Source organism: Larimichthys crocea, chromosome XX (genome assembly GCF_000972845.2).
Source record: "Larimichthys crocea isolate SSNF chromosome XX, L_crocea_2.0, whole genome shotgun sequence".
In the NCBI taxonomy this organism is placed as follows: domain Eukaryota; kingdom Metazoa; phylum Chordata; class Actinopteri; family Sciaenidae; genus Larimichthys; species Larimichthys crocea.
The window spans coordinates 13,831,176-13,853,126 of NC_040030.1; the positions used below are offsets into that span (position 1 = coordinate 13,831,176).

The 21,951-nt window shown below is 39.8% G+C and overlaps 1 protein-coding gene across 6 annotated transcripts in view; it reads right to left on the minus strand.

The window, feature by feature from the left end:
• Positions 1-17,149: 17,149 nt before the first annotated feature.
• Positions 17,150-21,951, minus strand: part of gramd4a (GRAM domain containing 4a) — a 45,808-nt gene continuing 41,006 nt past the window's right edge. For 4 of the 6 annotated variants that reach the window (XM_019256080.2, XM_019256081.2, XM_010740462.3 and 1 more), the window contains one exon: positions 17,152-21,773. In XM_019256080.2, the coding sequence (XP_019111625.1) occupies positions 21,663-21,773 (111 nt within the window). In that variant the 3' untranslated portion in view covers positions 17,152-21,662. Of the gene's footprint in view, positions 21,774-21,951 lie in introns of all 6 variants that reach the window. The other 2 variants (XM_027272278.1, XM_019256083.2) reach the window with 1 other exon arrangement.

Genomic DNA, 21,951 nt, shown 5'->3' on the forward strand with positions numbered 1-21,951 from the left:
TCCTACTGGATCTTCAGTAGCTAACACACAAAAACATTCTTTTCTGAAGAATGGTTGCACCTGTATGATTCAGTGACCATTACATTTCCAGATTTGATTGCAGTTGTATGATGCTGGGTTGATATTTCGGTTCAAATACATTTTCAAATATCTGTGCTGCATTTAAAATATCTGAAGACAGCTGCAGCACTTGCGCATGCAAACAGACTAAATGGACAAAGACGGCGTAATAGGAGTTTATAATTCCCACTTTTACTCAGATAAAGATACAAATCCATGAACCAGTCAAGAGATGTCCTGGATCAAGCAGTATAAGTGCAGGTAAGCTGGACAAGCCCTGCTGTGTTCTAAGACTGCCACCAAGTGGTGGGATGTGGTACAGCCGTTGCTTCATTTCAGCACTGATGTTTGAATTACCAAGATATTATCTTATGACGATGGAAAATTGTACTGTTTAAGATTTATCACGTCAAAATTCACAGCCAGGCTTTAGCTCTGCGCAATGGCCTGGTGATGTGAGGATGAGGCGATAAAGCAGAAGAAAAACAAGTTTAAAACTTAAACAGTAGCAGTTACTTCCTAATATACATATTTACACTGGCTCAGACAAATGCTGACTATCTAAAAACAGCCATAATGATGAAGGTAAGCAGTTCTAAGAGAGTAGACCGCTCTTCACTAAATCACAAAATAGACATAACTATGAGAGGAGCTGTCTCATCTGCTGCTCAGAGGGAGTAGTGAAATGTTAGTCTTCTCCGGATTAGATCATTTATCACCATCATCAGTGCCGTGTGTATTACAGCGCTGCTGAGAGATGTGAAAATAGCTGACCGCAGTGTGCAATCTACTCCTGACTAAGGCTTTGTGAGAGACACAAAAGAGCAAAAAAAAAAAAAAGACTACTAAAAAAAGGTGCTGGGTGTAGCAGTTTTAACGTCAATAAATCATTATCACCATAATTTGAGACATTACAGGCACTTTCAAAATGAAAGTTACAAAGTGCTTCAAAATCAAGGGAGGTGAAAGATGACAAAGGTGTGACTGAAACAGGATAAATGAAACAGAATGAGCTGTGAAGAAAAGAATTTGTCACAGGGATTTTAAAAAAAGAAGAAAGAAAAAGGGCATGGAGAGAAAACAGAAATAAAGATGATGCTGTGAAGGGCTCATCTGCAGTTCACGCCTAAGACACGTAAAGCATTTAAAATTGAGATTTTTACTAATTGAGAATAAAACAGTGAGGCGGAAAAGGCTTGATTATAAAAGTTGTTTGGTACGTTGATGAAAATTGAAGCTTGTGTCCAAACTGACTTGTTAGTCATTAGAGGCAGGCCTGATGTATTTATTGAGCAGACAAAAGGGCAGGACTGAAGTGACTGGAAAAACACTCAGGTTCATTAGCACTTGCAAAGACATGCACAGACATCAAAATGACCTTGTAATTATGGGACTCAGGACGCATTTTACACTCGCTCAGTCCATGCAGCACCGGCTTGAGGTGCCAAACTGAAGCCGACGGTTATTTTACCAAACTTCCCAAAGCAGCTTTAACACAGGCTTCCTCGGGTAAATCTCTTTTGTTGGACTGCTTGAACACTGGCTGTGAGAAAGGATCCAGGGGATATACTGAGAAGACGAGATTATCTCTTGTAAATAAGAACTCTTGAAGGACAAAAGGTCTAAACCTGAAAACTAATAAATTAGATTACATTTTTTTTGCCATTGCACAGTGCCAGTACAACAAGATATAGTTAAGTCTTCTGGTGAATGTTGGCCGTAATCCTTCTACCACTTGCACATAAAAGGCGACTTTGGAAAGTAGAGCAAGAAATTCCTGACCTGATTATTTACTCCATCTGAAAAGAAGTCATTTCTTCAGCGTTTCAGAACATGGATGCCACAAGGAGTAAGATTCAAGTAGGTCAGTGATCAGTGGTATTAAGTATTACAGTCGTTGTAAGATTACTTTACAGTAATTATGAAGTTCCCCTGCACTCAAATTATTGGAATACTGTATTTGGATGTGCAGATTTTGAGACTCAAAGGATTTTCCAGTAAGTTTAAGATGTGTAAATATGAGCAGGATTTTGAGACGTCACATCTAGTTTGGCAAATCATTGTGCAACATACAATTTACACATGAATATACTTTTCAGGGGAAGGAAAAGCAGATGTGACAAGTGATGAGGATGAACTTTATTAATCCCTCCCTGCATATAGGGAGATCATAGCACAAGACAGCAAAGCTGCTAACAGTAGCTAGTGCCTTCAGTCCTTGCCGTCGCCCTTCACTGTATGTCATCCCCCTCTCTGCACCTTCACGTCACACTTCAGCTGTTTCTATCAAAATAAAGGCTCAAAAACAGTATCTAGTGATGAGAGTAATTCACAACTTGAATGGTTTTAAAGCACCCGTGGGATACAGAGCCAGAAAATTAGAAGGAATAAATAATCAAATATAAGACCTACTGGAGATTGAACTCATGTTTGTGACTCAGGAGAAGCTTGTCAGATTTTTATTATTGATGTTAATGAGTTTTTATCTCATTAGCGAATGGACTGTACCATCTAGTAGCGCTCCGAACAACCTCCATGTTACATGCTACATGTTCTGTTGAATCTGGTCTTTCTGATATATTAAAATTTATTTGACAACGATTCAAACACACATAAGAAACGTATGGACAGACCGACAAACAGAGCAGTAGAACACTTCTGCTCATTATCCTCCGGCCTCAGCAGAGGAGCGTGGATCTGCCATGGACTTACTTCCACCTTCCTTTTGTGACATGAATAACCACAGTATGATTACCTTCAGCTCTGTGAGGCGGTGCAGCCCTCCCACTCAAAAGACTTTGTGTAATTAAAATCAAGACAGCAAAAAGCTTGGGAAATAAAGCTGGAGTGTCAGGATGGAAGAAAGAAAATGAGAAAGATGGGAGAAGATGAAGTGAGGCAAGGTGTGAGGGGCCTCTGTAATCCGGTTTGATTGCTGTGTGAGATAGAAGAGAGAGAAAACTAAGATGGACAGTGTGGGATGGAAACTTAAAGATGCACTGCACTTTTTACACAAAATGACAGAAAGCAGCTGTAACAAAAAGGTGTAAGTTGGCACTTCATGAATCATGTAATGTAAAGTTAGTAAGCTGCACAAAGCTGGCTCATGTTTTCTCTCTCCAGGTCGAGGCATATTTAACAAGCAGTGATTTAAAAAAAAAAAAAATCTTGATTGCCATCTTTGGTTTTCTGATTTTATTTAAATTTGTGTCCCTCCCTGTATTCATGCGAGTACACACACTTCTTTCAACTGTCTGTGTGTGGACATTAGGGTGCTAGTTTTGCATTTGTGGATCAACAAAATGCTGCATTTCACTCTCAATTTGAGTCAACAAATTGCCTGCAGCCATGCCAAATATTGGAACTGAATTAAGGAATATAGTCAAAGCACTCTTTAATTAGTGTGAGATGCTCTTTTTTTGTTGCAGCTTTGTGATTCAGGTGTGTAAACAGAAATATTTTATGTAATATTAAAGGGGCAACAAGGAGCAAAAATCTAAGAATCCATAATTTCAAATACCATTGTCATCAACTTTGAAAAAAAAAAATGATCTGAGGTGATTTGTTTTTCACCAGCTCAAAAACAACAACCCACAAAAATCAAGAAACATTTCACAGCTTCATAAGCGACAACGAGCTGTAAAACCAAACAGCAGTTTCACAAAGAACAAAAAAACCCCAATAAATTTCAACCCAATTTTCCACCCATCTCCACTGACTTGTGCCAGAGAAGAAACAAACCAGAGCACCTGGCACAGGTGTTCTTTTATGATCATCAACTGGCCTTGTTAGTTTAAACCAGCCAATAGAAACAAAGATGCTGAATTAGCTTATGAGAGGAAACAGGTGTGGAGCGTCTCCCGCTCGGAAAAGAACTGCCACGTCTTTGATTCCTTACACGATATCTAGAAATAAGAAGGCGGGACTCTTGTAATATTAAATACAATTAAAAAATCTTGCCACTCTTTAACAAAAAAAAGTTTTATTTATGGTGAATAAGCTCACAAATTTGCATTGTGCCAAGAAGCAAATAAGAAAAAAAAAACATATGACCAGAACTCACATCGTAAAATCAGCAATCAGCAGAAAAACACAGACAGACTCAGCAGACCAATGTCAGGAAAATAAACTAAATTTACTAAATGTGAATCACAATTAAATCAAATATATTGACCAGGAAACTCAAAAAGAACACAGAATACTTGGTTATGTTCAGAATACACTGATGTGAGTGGTTGAGCAGTCGTTGGCAGCAAAACAATGAGCTGAAAGACGCTAAAACGGGTCAATTTTTAGCTCAATTTAAGTAAATACTGTACTTTTTACTCCACTTTACTTACTTTATTTAATACTTTACAGGATTAGATATGTGTTTTTTCTTTCTCCAAAAGTGAGAACCTAAAAAAAATACACTCTCATGATATCTAAATCATATATTAAGGATTATTAATGTCTTTTTTGACCGGGCCCATACTGTGAAGGCATTAAATATGAACAGTTTGTAAGGGTTAATTGCAGAAAATATAGTCTACATATAAATTCTGATGTATTATTATAAGTTAAGAACTTTAATCCAGGGCAAAATTCACAAGCTACCCACTATTATATGAAGTGGATAAAATTAGCTCCACCAGCTGCAACATTTAAATAATACATACACAAATACATAAATAATTATACAGTAATCCAATAATATGTTTTTCTAAAATGGGCCAGTGTACATAATGAGTACTGTATATTCAGTGTATCAGGTGACACACACACTACACACACAAACTCAGGTGACCCGTTGTTAACATAAAAATATTAATTAGCGCAGCTTTAAATAGTTGTGACCATGTGACCGTGTGTTCTCGCCATCGCAGGTGAAACTGGCAAAGAAAATTCATTACAGTGACACGTGTTGACACGAGCCATCTATATCATGTCACACACACACACACACACACACACACACACACACACACACACACACACGCACACGTGTCGTCCTTCTGGAGGACAGCAGAAATGAAGGCGCCAACAAGCAGCAACTTTCATCATCCTTCCTCATGTTTTCCTTCCTGATAACCGTGACCTTAATGTGCAGACAGATGCTGCTCTCTTCCAGCATTTGCTGCTCCTTTAGTGAGACGAAGGCAATCAAACTCTTCTGCGAGGTTATCACATTATGATGCATATAGATTTAACAGAAAGTGGAAGCCTGGTATGCTGCTATACGCAGCACTTTGTCACTTTATTAATCAAAGGAAAACATTCAGTGTGCTGTTTATTGGCATGTATTGAACGTATGTGTTTTACATCAGAAAACTGTTGACATAAACTGAAAACTTCTGAAACGTTTCTCCTCCAAATGTTACATTCAAAATTAAATATAGGACTTGTTCTACAGCATCATTGTCAAGGACACACTAGTTTTTGCACTCTCCAAACAACCTGCCAACCTCTTACACTCAAACACAACTATCTTCTTATTCTTTGAACAGATTTAATCATGTCTAAATAAAATTCAGGCTCTGCTGCTAATTATCGCCAGGGTTGATTTTTCTTTTTACCGTGCCCAGCTCACCGAAACGTTAATGTGAGTTGAAGCCTGCCCTCTGATGGCCTAACAAATCTGTCTCCGTTCAAAGAGGCAAACACGCTCCAACAATCGGCAAGACAAGAGAATAACAATTAGAACGTGCCGTTAAAGAAGTCGAGCAGCAGAAAGAGCCGGTCGTGTTCCTTCATTCGTCGAACGCTGGGTCATGACACTGTTCAGTTATCTGCGGGAGTTGATCTGCTTGATGCTTTCCCTCCCTCATCTTAAACATCTGCCAGTCAGTCAGTCACACACACACACACATACACACACACACACACACCACATCCCCCTGTTCACTCCTCAGACATGTGCCAAATAAACATCATTAAAAGCAGGCGGCGGTTGCCCCCATGCGACACCCACCATGCGTGTCGGGTAAACACCACAACAGCTCATTAGCATCCAAAGTCATCAAATTACAGTGTGTGTGTGTGTGTGTGTGTGTGTGTAGGCGTGCACCTGTAGTTACAGTGCAGCAGTAGGTGTATACAGTACGAAGACATATAGTTGTGTGTGTGTGTATAGTCGCTCGACTTCATGCGTGAGCGCCTGCATGTATGTGGCTCCAAGCGATGTGGGGCGGGGGGACAGTTCATTGTGCAATAAGCAAACTTCTGTTCAAATATTCATGAGTGGCCTCCTCAGTGGGGTGCAGCAGGTTGAGTCAGGTCGAGCTCGTTGCAACAGCAGAGCGAGCTAAAATGGGAGCACAAGATCTGGAGTGCTGCGGTTAGATGAGGTCAGTGGTCTGAAAACCTTTGCAGCAAGAACGCAAATAATATTTGAAGGATTGGTTGATGATTGAAAATGATTCAAAAATACTTGAAAACCTTGGAAATGTCTGATAAAGCGGATTTAATTTCCCAGAAAAGAGGTTTAAAACTAAGTTTGGTGTTATTGTCATTCAAGACCAACAACATGTTTGTCCTTCTTTAAGTATTCTCTTCCCTACGCTGCCTGTAGATATTGGAAAATGCAACTCAAACAGGAGTAAATATGTGTCAAGGACGACCTGAGTTGACAGGACAATCTGCAACTATACCACTCAATTTTGGTGCACTGGCCATCATTTTAAAAGCACTGACTGTTAAAAGATGATTTTTCTGACTGTTAAAACTGCTCCAAATGTGGTCCAGAATTACGGAAGCCCTAAAGGGTCATACATACATACATTGTATTTCACCCGTTTTCCCGTGATAACGAGATAATTAATTCTAGATCTCGAGAAAACAAAACGATAGTCTAGTGTATTACATCATTGCAGGAAACATCATCTAGTATAGCTATGTCAGAGCAGGAGACACCTTTAGTGTATTTTGTATTTGTTCTTGTTTTGTCTCAAAACTTAAAACATTTCAAATGATTACTGAGTTTGAAATACAGATAGTCAGTTTTGATTTTCAGCCTTGCTGGCCGTCTTCTCAGATGACGCACACTAATGTGTACATTATCTATAGTAAGGCATAAAGCTATTTCAGCCTGTGTCAGGCCTTGATTGAGGAGATACATGATGCGGTGATCGATATTCTCCTGCTCCTCTGACATTGCTACACTAAATGATGTTTCCTGCAATGATTTAATACACTAGACTATCGTTTTGTTTTCTCGAGATCTTGAATTAATTATCTCGTTATCACGGAAAAACGGGTGGAATAAAATGTCTGTATGTATGACTCTTTTAGGCTTCCATACAGAATGATATATTTTAAGATCAAAATTTGACACATTAGGTCCAATTTTGGGGTAGATTTTTTATGCCATACTGACCATACCAAGACTGAGTAAGAGCAACAGTGGTCTGAGTGTATTCAGTTCATTTGTAAGAGGAAGACTTTATTCGTGTTTAAATGAACGAACAGTAAAATGTAACAAGGTCAGGTTAGAACAATCTTTGTATAGGCAATAACAATGCAGCTAAATTCCCATATGGATTTAACAATAGAAAAATCAAACGCATTAAAAAAAATATGGGGTGAGCCGCAGTGTGTCAGGAGCCAGATGAGCGCGAAACAAGATTTACCAGACTTTACGGAGCCTCGTTAAAGAGGCCCAGAGACGAATCACACAAGAAAAGTGCAAACAAACAACGGCATAACTTTTTATTTGATCCCGGATACATTTGTGGAACATTTGGCAGCATAAACTACACGCTTAGATCAAATACTTTAAGCCATTGGCGGGCTCCAGGTAGAGGCACAGCACACACATTCTCCCTCCACCACTTTCACAGTCTTCATTATACAGCAAACAGCTGGAGGCCTCAGGGAAGGTCGTAAGTGTTTATGTGTGTGTGTGTGTGTGTGTGTGTGTGAGTCCTGAGGGAAGGTTTTTGGACCTAATTGGCAACGACATGTCAAATGTTCCCGTGAACCAAGCTGGCACCCCCTGTACGTCAAAACTCCCCGTTCCCAACAAACGGAGCGGCGCATGAATGCGAATAAGTCTGCCGACCCCTGAGTGACTTTTAGCATCCCAACGCTGCAGGCTGGAGACAGGAGGGCTGGAGGGATATGAAATCAGTTTATTAAAATGGACATAAAAGAAATACTCTGACTGGTACGTAACCTGAAACGACTGCTGGGAGGCTGCAAGCGTCGAAATCCCAATCAAGTGATGATTTTCTGATGAGGGTGAAGCCATGTTTGTGTCTCTCATTGTTACACGTGCGCCATTTTTCGGCTTCTTCATTCATGTTTAGACAATTTCCACTGAGACGACTCTAGGAAGAAGCTCCATCCCTACGCTATGTGTTCCACAGAGTGATGATCTGATTAGACTCGAAACACCTCGCTGGATAAATTTAGATATTAATGAGGAGAAAAACGATTTTCTTGAAACTACTATAACTCCTTAATAAGTTAAGATGCAGAGCTCCCATTAATACTGGCTATTATGTGGAGACAAGTATGCTGACATAGAATTATTTGCTAATGAATGTGAATTAGCTTAATTAATGACCTCATTAACATAACTACTTATGTTCAATATATCACAGAGATATGGGTTATGGACATTAAGCAGCTCAAGTGCTTTTCATTTATTACGGCTCCACCTACTCTATATTGCATATTTTAATGTTTTATGACATGTTCTACTGCCGCATAGAAGATATTTATTTCCCATTTTTAGGATGTTTTATCATTAACATATTATGCACTTTAATATTCACAGGCTAATGTTAGTGTTTCTATTATTAGGGGCTGTATGAAAATTATTCATGGGACGGTTTCTTTTTGCTTCAGGGACAGTAGTCTCTTTTTCCTCATCCCAGACTTTTATTTCTATTTTCCTTTGCACAAAGATCAAACACAAAAATAAGAAATGATTAGCATATTAAGGTTTAATGTTAAAGTCGGCATCTTAAATTCTTCATGCCTGAATCGAGTTGTAAAAGTATTGTTACACTGAGATGTAGAGAGAGGGTTTGAAATATGCGTGTAAGTGAAATATAAGTTTCAGCTCCACTCCCCACATCAAAAATGTTTGCACAGTCAGTGTTCTGAAGGACAGGAAGACGATTTCTCCGACAGATTCTCAGGACAAGGACGTGTAAAGCAAATGCATGAGCAGGTCTGTAGCTACCACTGAGGACACTGAGATCATTTTCCAGATATTTTGTGCTTTAGTTCACTGGGAGGAGTATTTTCATTCAGAGTACATCATTCTCTTAACCCATTTACTTCATCTTAGACCCTATATTTTCCCTGCAGGATTCAGTATTTTTCCATTAGATTTATATTCCTGGCAGCATGGAGAGGGCTTTGGACCAACTTTTAGACTTTCGTGTTGAGAAATAAAACACTTTATTTTATTTATTTTTTAAATAATTTCCTTGTCTCATTCCTACAACGAACAGAACAGTTTGTTGAGTAAGCCAACTGTAAAGTTTTGGAATCCTACATATGTTGAAGCAGAAACATTTGGAGAGTCTGGTTAAGTATGTTAAGTAGTAACCTCACGGTCAAGTCATAAGCTAAATAGAACACTTTGGGGGGGTAACTGGTTACCAAGTTGACATAAAAGACCCATTATTTTACTAATTAACAGAAGCAGCACATGATATCCTGCCGTCCTAACAAGTTTAATGTGTACAATAGTTACCTTGTGGTGGGCAATGTCTATGTCTGATTATATATATCAAAGTGGCATTGATTCAAAAATGACAAATCATTTGAATGAGAAATCTCCTCTGTTATCACTGTAGGGTGGTTGAAGTAGGGGTACATTTTAAATCATGTATTTCTAAATGATCAGCTTCAGCCCTGTGCCTGGAAAAAAAAAGAGACTGACTCATTTCTAATTACCTATAGTTATGGACAATGCTTCCATCAGCCATTATCACCAGCCAGAGGCTTTTATAGTTTTTCTATGGCTGGTGTGTTTGTCTCTCACGCTGTCTGGAAAGCCTCATTTAGCTGCTGTAAAAACAGTGTGTGGTGTGTTTTGTGAATTAGCAGACAATGTGGCCCCTGCAGACAGAAATAGCTGCTTCCTCTCAGCGTGGGCGTACCCCTCGATGACGTCGAGCTTTGTAGTCTTCATCACAGGAACAAGCAAAAGGTTCACTGGGAGGGTAAAGCTGACACCGGATCTGCATAAAAGACGTATCATCCGTAATACAAAAGAGTTGTTGAAGCTGTTTTTTTGGGTGAGAATCCAATTACAGGAGTGTTATTGAACCGTGCGCTCGCTAAATGTTGATTGGTGTCCTGATCCAGATCAAATTTAACAGCCGATATCTGGTGGTGTGTGTGTGAGAGAGAGAAAGATGAAAATTAAATTAGGAGGAGAAGACCAGGCAGCTAATATTGCTGCATATTTATGTCGTGCATTCTATTGACCGCAATAAAATCATCTCATATTATTGTTTTGTTGTTGCTCCTTTGATTCACGGCTTTATTACACACACTGCATGAATTTCGTTTTATTTGTGTACATTTTAGAGTAATATCCATTAACGTCTATGATGAGAGACAAGCACAAGACACTGTATCTGTGTGTGTGTGTGTGTGTGTGTGTGGGTCATTATGCCGGGCGCTGACAGCTGCTAGAGGGGAGAGCTATGGCCACAACGGTCTGCTATCCTTCAGGGGAAGCATCATTTCAACATTTAACTAATGACTGATGGCTGAGCAGCCAAACGCCTGTCCTTTCTCCTCCAGCACACACACTACCACACACAGAGAAACAGAGGTCACCTCAACCCACCACAGCTAGTAACCAGCCACTTCACACACACACACACACACACACACACACACACACACACAGTTTGAACCTCCTGCCCTATGCGCTATCAGAAATATTAATAACACGAGTTGCTGACATAGAGGTTGCACTTTCCTCCCAAATTCATCCAATTTGTCAAATGGAAGCTATTTTTTTTTTTTTTCGATTTCTTGACATACAAAAACGTCTTCATCTCCCTAACTTCTCTTTTTCAGACTCTCACTCGACTGGCCTGCACAGCGACAGCACACAGGTGTTTCCATTCTTGGAGTTTATTAGACTCCCGCTCAGGCTGAATTAAGTGGAAGTCGACAAACTCCACATTCTTAACTTTTTATCTAAGGAACATAAAAGTGTGAGGTCCTGTCAGGCTCTTCTCTGTACAAGGAGAGCACAGTGTGTGCACTCCCTCACAGTCCCGAGGAGAGGTCTAATTACACCAGATAAGTGGAAGCACCTGTGCAGGTGAACCATGGGAGTTTAATGAGTCGACAGGTGGGAAATAGATCTTACAGTGTGTCACAGAACAAGATATCCAGTACATGGAAAAGCCTTTACTTAACACTGTATAATTATCAGAAGCTTCTAAGTGAGTGAACTTTATCTAAACTTTAGTGAAAGGACCTTTTTTTAAAAAAGTTACAAGGTATAATGCATATATAATAATGCAAGCATTCAAAATGTAAAACAGGAACAGGAAAAAAACAATATAAAAACAATAAAACAGTGATGCAACAGGAAAAAAACAATATAAAAACAATAAAACAGTGATGCTAACTAAGCTCAAAAACAAAAAATGTTAATAGGCGTGTTAAATTTTCCCAAAATATAATGGGATGAAAATGTGCAGAAAAGTTGGTACAGCTCCTCTGTCAGCACAGGATGAATCCTAATGATTTCATTAATGTCTTATAAGTTGCGCAAACAAGATGTAACATATAAAAACATAAAAAAATGTCCATATTTGCATGTTTGCTTAGTTGCAAATGCACATAAACCTGACAACCCCCTTGTCAAAGTGGAAACGCTGTTAATTTATGCATTAATTTAACCCTTATTATAATTTGAACAGGTGAGTTCTATTTAAATTCAGACTCAGCACAGTTGTCATGAATGTGGAAATTAGCTATAGAGACCAAAACTGTTTTTTGTACCAGGCTGTAAACATGTGAAGTTACACTTTTTAACATGGGGGCTTATGGAGACTGACTCGTTCTGTAGCCAGCCTCAGGTGGGCGTTTGTGGAACTGCAGTTTCTGGCACTTCCGCATTGGCTTCACTTGGAGGTTTCCGCTTGCTCTAAACACAAGAAGACAATATTTATGAGCTAAATTTATAATTTAGCCTGAGAAACCGCAGTCTTGATGTAATGATTGGTTTATCTCTGCGAGACAACAACCCCTGTAACATATCATAGTAATGTACATTATTTCTTTCTGTTATTTATTAGAGTGCTTTCAGTATATACAGACTCTTTCCAAAAAAATTTAATATCATAGAAAAGTTTACTTATTTCCGTACCTCCATTAAAAAGGTAAAACTTTCATAGATTATAGATTCAGGGCCCCCAACACTTATCAGTTTTTGCAGAAAAAAAAGAAAGAAATTAGGATCACATCAAATTAATCAAAATATGGTACTTTCTAAACGATATGTCAATGTTCAATACTTGGTTGGGAATCCTTTTGCCTTAATCACTGCCTCAATGCGCCGTGACATTGTGGCAATCAGCCTGTGGCATTGCATGGGAGTTATGGAAGCCCAGATTTCCTTGATGCTTGCAATCAGCTCTTCTTTGTTTCTGGGTCTGGTGGCCCTCATTTTCCTCTTGATAATACCCCATAGATTCTCAATAGGTTTAGGTCTGGCAAGTTGGCTGGCCAGTCAAGCACTGTGGTGGCATGGGCATTAAACCAGGTTTTGGTGCTTCTGGCAGTATGGGCAGGGGCGAGGACTTGCTGGAAGATGAAATCTGCATCTCCATACAGATCCTCAGCAGAAGTAATCATGAAGTCCTCTAAAACATTCTGGTAGACTGTTGCGATGACCTTGAATTCAAGAAAGCAGAGTTTACCAACACCTGCACTGGACATTGCACCCCAAATCATGACTGAGACTGTGGATATTCCACACTTTACTTCAAGCAGCTTGGGTTCTGTTCCTCACCCGTCTTCCTCCAAACCCTTGAACCTTGATTCCCGAATGAAAGGCACACTTTACTTTCATCTGAAAAGAGGACCTTGGACCGCTGGCCAAGAGTCCAGTCCTTCTTCTCCATGGCCCAGTTGAGACGCTTCCTACGTTGGCTCAGGCTCAGAAGTGGCTTGACCCGAGGAACCCGACAGTTGTAGCCCATCTCCCGGATGCGTCTGAATGTGGTGGTTTTTGAAGCTGTGACTCCCGCCTCATTCCACTCTTTCCGGATCTCTGCCAGATTCTTGAATCTTCTCTGTTTGATAATCTCCTGAAGCCCACAGTCATTTCTTATGCTGGTGCATCTTCTCCTGCCATTTTTACAGTCATTTCTTATGCTGGTGCATCTTCTCCTGCCATTTTTTTGTGGGTTACCCATCCTATGGAGGGTATCAATGATGGTCTTCTGGCCAGTTGTCAAGTCTGCAGTCTTCCCCATATTTAGTAGATGATTAGTGTGTGACACTCACTAATCTCACGCAGTTTAAAACATTCATGCCCTGCAAAATTTGGGATGATTTCTTCACAGTATTCAAATTTTTTGAATTCCTGTTTTCGGGGGTTTTATGAGCTGAAAGCCCAAATTATGTAAAAATAAACAAATAAATACTTCATAATAAATACTTCAAAATACTTCAAAATCATTTGAATTGTGGGCCCTGAATCTATAATCTATGAAAGTTTAACCTTTTTAATGGCATTATGGAAATAAGTAAACTTTTCTATGATATTCTAATTTGTAATCAATGTGAGCAGTGATGCCAATACTGCAAATGTTGTCAGACATAACAAGAAAAACTGAAAACTTCCAGTAATAATAAACTTAATAATTTGATACTTCGATTCTCCAGGAAACAGGTGATTTTCAAATAATTATCTCATCTTGAAAAAACTGATGCAACTCGGTGTAGGGTTGCCACCTTGGATTTGTGAAAAAAAGGGACCAAATGTTGCACTGGGCTGGGCCGGGCCATTATTACTAGTTCAGACTGACCAATGAACATGAAATCCAGACATAGGAGATAGATACAAAGTAATGTTAATACATTTATTCATTCAGGGGTCACACACACACGTCTGAACTCTGAGGGTTTGGATACTTACAGAAGCATGGAAACCTTTCTGGATTACAGAACCAAGGAAACCAAATAAAGTTTTTACATTTCCCCCCAAAAAACGGGACAAATTGTGTCTCAGGAGAGATTTTTTCCCCCTGGGACAGCTGATGAAAAAAGAACAATTCTGGGAAAAACAGGACAGGTGGCAACACTAACTTGGTGATATGCAGGCTAATGATGAACATTTTCACAGCTAGTTAGCCAACTTGGTAGCTGACTAAATAAGTTAGAAGAAATATTTGTACCAACTGTCTCACAACTGACTGCAAACTATGTTGCAACTCTGTTGCAGAGTACAAACCGTGCTCAGTTTGTACTCTGCAGCAGGTTAACCACCTCCATTTTGGACACCTTATTTCTAACATTTATCTTTACAGACAGTGCTGTCAAGACAGTTTGCAGGTCATTAGGTGCACAGAGTTGAACACTTGAGCACATTTGTTTTTGCAAGCAAATGCCATTTAAATTGGAATGAATTGCGCATGTAGACACCATGCCAATAGAAATGAGTTATACAACTAAGGTTTAAATTGGGCCTTAAGAGTGTGTACAGTATGAACACACACACTCCAACATGGCCAAGGAGACAGAGCTTATCTGTCAAACCGTGTCACCATTTTGTCATGGTGTAAAAATGGTAAATGGTGCCGTGTTTGGCGAATGTCTCCTTTGGGTTCACTAAAAATACACTGAATCCATCAAGCAAAGCAGTGGTGTAGGCAGAATGAATGAACCTGTGAATGACTCTGAGGTGTCATTTAAACTCTCTTCAAACTGCCTCGAACTGTGGGAAAGTTTGTGACACTCCTTCTGTTGTTCTGTCTTAAAGTAGAGCGTTTATGAGCAAAGAGAAAAAGTGAGAGCGTCTATGTCACAACGCCGATCAGCGAACGCCGGGTGTCTATGAAAAAATAATCACTTTGGGTTCAGGAGCAGTTTGTGTTTGAGCTCTGACAGATCATTTGCAGGAAATCTGTTCAGGATGAAATGCTGAAAAACCAACCGCTGACGGACCAGTGAAGGTTGTGATGCATTTATGGTAAAAGTGTTCCATACTCTGGTGAAGATTAAGATAGTTTCATTGTGACAGACTGTAACACATCATGACACATCATCACAGCATGCAGACATACATGAATTTTGTAAAAAGTAAAGTTTCTTAAGCTTATGAAACAAATAATTTGGACGGGGTAACTTGATATTGTGGAACAAATAAAGGAAAACATTAATTCTACCAATTAAGGATATAGGTAATGAGGACCATTGTTCAATTACCAGACAGTGATGTTCTCTGTCAGGTGTCTCTCGATGGTACAGGAGTAGAAATAATAACATGCTCTATGTCCACAAGCCTTGTTACACCATTACTGATGCAGCTTCACTGGCTACACGTTACCCACAGAGTCCCCTGCAAATCCTGCTTCTGGCATACAAGGCCCTACATGACCATGCTCCCACTTCCCTCTCTGACCTCCTTGAGAACTACACCCCTATATCTGGAATTTTCTCAAGTATCTGAAGTGAAACAGTCTCCGTAGCTTTTCTCAGTGATGTGAAGCTGTCGAGTCTCTCCACCTGTTGATATTACAGTAGGGGGACGTGGGTTCCTCCTCTGCTTCTTCCCAAGGCTCACTCTCACCTCCTTGGATTTGCTGTGGAGGTTGCTTTCTTGACCAGCAGGTCCAGATACAGTAGGCCTTTTCATTTTTTCAGTGTCATCAGAAAACTTGATGATAGTGTTGGAGTCTAAAGTGGCCTTAACGATGAGGGTGGATACCCCTTACAGTCTGGGGCCTAGCCGGCAGGAAGCCAAGGATCTACATTTGAGGTGTTTAGTCTCTGGTTCTTGAGGGTTCTTGAGTATGGTGTTAAATGCTGAACTATAGTCAGTGTACAATGCCTTTCTTATCCAGGTAGGATAGGGTGCTTTGGAGGTTGTGTGTTATGGCGTCTTCTGTTGATCTGTTGTGAAGGTGAGCAAACTGTGGTGGGTCCAGACAGTGTGCTGGGTCGTGATGAGATCTAATACTTGACCAGGCACTCAAAGCACTTCATCACTACAGAGCTGAGTGCCAATGGGTGATAGTCACCCCCGACATTGGTTTTATTTTTTTCTCCTAACTCTAACACCTAGATTGATTTTTGTTCCTTTGCAGGTGAACCATATTATCCTGTCGATCTCCAACTCAGCTCTCGGTTGTTTTAATAGAAACCACTCAACATCAGTCATTTTAGCTTTTAGCATGCTGTATTTATCTCAGCCTCTGCCTGTACTTTAATGCTCTAGTATTTGCTGTAAGTGTAGCTGGAATACCTCAATTAAATCTAACTTTGATGTAAAGAGCATTATTCCACCTCTGACAGCACTGACTGCTTTATAGCCTTCATTCCCAGAATTTAAACCTTTCTACTAACAAATTATAGTATTTATATGTACAATATTCTAAAAAAGTAAGCAGTTAAAATGACTTTACTGTAATTACACAAATCTTTTCACAGCTTGCATTCAATATATAGACGTCTTTTCTTACTGTGGCACAAAGAACCTGTTAGCCATCGCCTGATATTAGAGCTGAAGCTGTGCTATTTAGGCCAAATTGCACTGGATGTAGCAAATCGTGTCCACAGGTCCACATCAAGTCCTCACATACATTTTGACAGCAGCATTTAGTGTCAGAGCCACACAAACGTCTTCATCCACCCGCTTATTGATTCTATGGCCGTCAAATCACACGCTTTCCTATTCGTACACTGGGAATAAAACACTAAAAATATCCTTGAGCAGCAAACTCTGACCTCCCTGTAGAGAGGAGAAGCAATTCTCTCCCAACCGATAGCCTCCACACAAGGTCTCACAGTGACATCATGTGGCCGTACGGAGGAACTGCAGTTTGGTCGTCTGATTTATTGTCTACTCACTCAAACTTTCCACAAACAAAGAGAGACAGAGGCAAGAGCAAAATACCTTAAATTCATTTACTTAAATTAAAAAATGTACATCACATTATCCTTTACAATAGACGTGTCTTTTAAAAACTCAGTGGTTTTTGTTTTCTTCACTGTACATTTCAATCATTTGTATACAAATTCCTCTGACAAAAAAAAAAATAAAGGGGAGAAAAAAAAAAGGAAGTCATTACAGCGACTGTCACAGATGACAAATTAATTACTCATCGTAATGACTGCAATGTTTCCCAGTTACACTTGGGCTTTAATTTGCAATTCACAGACTGTACCAAGTCTTACGTGTATTGTCTGAGTCCATAAAACAGGACTGAATCCTTAGATTTTTCTTCTTTATTTAACTTTTTCAGCCATAATTACTGTCAAATTACTGTCTGGCTGTCTGCAGCCTTGATACAATTCATTTGTAAAGTGTCTGAGATGTGACAGGAGCCCCGGTAAAGTTTGTACTCAGTGTGGATCATTGGAAATGCTTTTGGAAACCCCTTCATTAACATTTACACACACAGGAACTACATCTTTAATACAACAGTGAGGACACCAGCTTAAACGGAGGGGACCTTGAGAAGACAACACCACTGTTTTTGACGTTAAATCTTCCCAACTGTTCCGGATCATAATTTGGCAGTCAGGGTGTGCATCTTACCGTCCGTAACATTAAAGGAATATTTTAACATTTTGAGGAAGTGTTTATTTGCTGAGTTAGAAGAGAAAATTGACACCACCTTTGGTACCGCTGTTTAACTGTTAAAATCATTGAGGGTTTCAATTTATAATAGCAAGTAATGTGTGTGATTCAGTGCATTTAAATTGAATGAGCATACAGAAAAGGTTAAGCAACAGTGTTTGAGTGCAACACTTTGAAATTAAATGCAAAAGACACTTTGAATTAGCAAAATGATTCAGAATTTCCACTTCTCTAGTAAATATCTACAGCAGCATAAAGACTAGAAACATCTGACGTGGCTCTATTCAGAGATACCAAAATCTCAGCTAAGCTATGCTATGCTAAGCAGCATCAGCATTATATTTAGCATGTAGTCATGAGTGGTATCAAACTTCTCATCTCATTCTCAGCAAAAATGTTGCACTATTACTTTCAACATGTGCTGAATGCTTGTATGGGAAGTGTCTAACAATAACATAAGTGTCCACATTTTATTACATTAAAAAAACCCAATGTGAATCAAACTTTTGTTTTATTTCTGCTGTTCTCCACACTCTTCAAAAAGGTGCATCGAGTCAGAATGGACAAAGTAAACGTCAAATACACTGATGTTGCCCCCTCAGTCCACCATGACCATCTCTGCTCTGTATGAAGCCTGTGTTTTACTGAAAATTACACTACACTGTAACCAAGTACTGTGATGTATGACGATTTGCATGCTGCGTGAGGTTTAAAATACTGCTCTTGTTGCCACTATGATCGGAGTTTCCTATTGGTTAAAAGGTGAGCAGAAATAGTCATGTGAGTGGTGCAGAGCCAATGAGAGCTAAGACATTAATTCAAGAACAGCATTCCAGTCTTCATAACTCCAGAGTCAAAGGAATTCAAACTGGGTAAGGAAAAAAAAAACAAAAAACTAATTTTTACATCCTTCTGTAAACATGAGCGTAGGCAGAATATGGCAGACAGAAAATTAAAGATTTGGCAAAAGAAAAAAAAAATCCTAGACATTTAGAACGTGATACATTCTGTGCTTTATCTGAGTGCAGCCTTGTTAGAGCTGGTTTCAGAGTTAACAGATTACAAAAGGCTTCAGGTAAAAGCTTTAAGACTACAACGAGCCATCCAGTCACACAGTGAGACAGCATTAATTACTTGACTGATTTCACCTGCTCTAATCTCTAACAGGTTTCCCCCCGTTCATGGATCCAATTCATTCCTAAACAAAAATAGAAAATCCATGTCTGGGAAGGCAGCCTGTTTATAACAGGCCAAATCATACAAATGGATGTCAAAGAAAAATATCCATCCGTAATTAGTTAAAAACTCAAACTAACACGGTTCGTTGAACTGGTCCATCGCTTCTCCGGCAACTTCATATCCAGCTCAGTTGATTCTAATTGGTAATGATGATAAGAGGACTTGTATTACAAGAAACCTTGACATTTTTAGTCTGGAGGCGCGATAACAGAAAATAATACTCGTTTTCTTGGGGAACGGCGACACAGGAGTGATTAAAGATCGTTAAACTAAAAAAAAAGAATTGTCCGCCGTGTAAAAACGTCAAGGCTTCCCTTTTAACAGCAAGATTTATAAGGAAACTAAAGCTTGTGCTGCTGGGCGTACAGTAAATAGGAGTGTGGAAGAGCTACTCTACTGTCTCTCATACTGAAATCTGAAGAGAAATCATGACCCCCAGTCCTGTATGCTATCTCCATTCATCATCAAAAAAACAAAAAACAAAACACGGTGAAGTGTCTGGTGTAGTTTGGCATTGTATTTCTACATATCAAACCATTGTGCAAGAGTAAAGACCAGCTATATTCTTGCAAGCGGTATCCTAAAATAAACTGACGCTGAAATATTCCATATATTTCGCAGACTACCGTTTTTTTTTTGTTTTTTAAAAAAAGCTGACGTTTAGATGATGTGGAACAAGTGGAAGAGCACACAGATGACTCTCTACTCATTGTGGCGTTACGGGTACGTGAAAAATTAAGCAAGCAAACAAAAAGGAGCTAATTAGGCATGTCTTTATAGCTCATGATTCTGGTTTTTGGAGAAAAATCGACTAACATTAGTAAATCCAGATTTTAAATTACTTCTTATGTTACCTCAGGTGACATATAAGCAAGTGAGACTAACCAATCAGAAGATGTGTTCAGCGCATATTTCTGCGTCGCTCCCTGACGATCAGGTTTAGATTTATGAATCAAACCCGGAAATACAGCAACATTTTCACGAGTGATGTCAAACTAATCTGTCCGGTTTAATTTTCACGTCAAAGTACCTTTTTTTTTCCTCTCTGTCATGGTCAGTTTGAAGGTTGTCTGGCTTGCAGCTACAGACAGACATCAATCTCGTATTAATACAACGTGCTCGGATCGCCCGTGCTGGTCTCAGTGCAGCACAGGCTCAAGAAATACCGTAGGACGTTAAGTAGCAGCTTTGAACTATTTCCTAACACTGACCATGGACTCCAGCTGAATTTGAATTTGAAGTCGCTGCAACATAAAAGGTCAAGAACTCCAGTAGATGTCCTAATAAAGTGCAGGGAGAATACCATGGATGGAGAAAAAGAAAAGGAAATCTCTCTATGTACAGATTTGTGCCTTGAAAAGAGAAGCATAGACACGGGAGGCTATGTTCTCCACTGTGACACGGCTCCACATGGCAGTCAGTGTTTGAACCATCTAACAGTGATTGTGCTCTCGTCTCGGACACAATCAGCAGCTCCAGGACCACCGGTTACTCATCCCCAAAGGCTGTTTGTTACAAAGACATTTTTTTCAAAATAAAGGCATTTTAGAAAAAAAACCCAAACATTTCACTACACGTTTCACATACGCACACTTACAAACACCGAAGCGGATGCTGAACACGGCAGCGCACATTTTCTGTTTGTTTAAGATCGATAGACACGACTAGAACATACCGCCGCTGCTGACCTGTGTGTCTAGAAAGAAGAGGAAGAAATATCAAGAAATTAGACAGCAGCAGTGTAAACTAACAGAAAGGCTCTGTGTCAGTCTAATGGTGAGCTGACATTTTCACAGCTAATACAGAGACAAAAAAAAAAAAAAGAACTCACTGACCGCTCGCTCTAATTCTGTTGGGCTATGCCACGAGGCACTGATCAGCCAGTTAAATGTCTACATATTTCAACGTCGAGGATTGTTTTTGTACTGATTTATGAAGCTAAAACGTACTGCTTTGTTCCTACAGATGTCTGGCAGTTGAAAGAACCTCTTGTTTATCTTCTAGTTGTTTTACGATATTCATTTTACAGTCAGTCTTGAAAAATCGTCACTCCACTGACTCGAGGGGTAAGGAGAAAAATAGAGCCACTTGACGCAATTTAAGAGCTTAATTTCGGCCTTCACACACACACGCACACACAAACACACACACAGACACTCACACATGCAAACACAGAAACAAGTAAGTCAGGAAACCAGTCAGCCAGTCAGTTGGTCAGTCAGGTGGGAGAGGAGAACCAGCCCCCTCGCCAGCTGTCTGCTGATAAAAACCACACTGATCTTCGCTCCTCCCAGAACCGGTTACCGGATTTTGTTCGTTTTCTATCGGACACCCACGAAAAGTGTGTGGTGTAACAAAATCCTAACCACGCAGACGTGTAGTCGACATGCCCACACGTCCGCTCCGGCAGGAAATCCACCAATCAAAGCTGGCCGAGGACCACAAACGAAAGGAGGAGGAGGAGGAGCGGAGCAGAGGAGTGTGGTGTTTTGTGTTTAAGTTCCAGTCCAGTTGAATCTCAGGAGGCGCTCTCTCCTCAGACTTTAGCCCCAGTGCGGAGATGTGTTGATGGGATGCAGGCTGTCTAGAGCTCTGCGCTGGCCGGCGGCTTGGTGGTGGTCATGATCTTCATGTACTGGGTAAAGATGGCCTCAAAAGCCTCGTCTCTGTGGATCATGGCACCAAACACCAATGGCTGGAGGACAGAGAAACGCTCGGTCAATAATGTGCAGATCTTCCATTTGTACATGTTAATATGTAATGTTGCCTCGTCTAGCTAGAAGCTACACAGTAGGACTCACGATCTGTTACATACGTACTGTTCGTCTCATGTGCTATTAGTTATAATCTACAAGTCATCATTATCTTAAAAG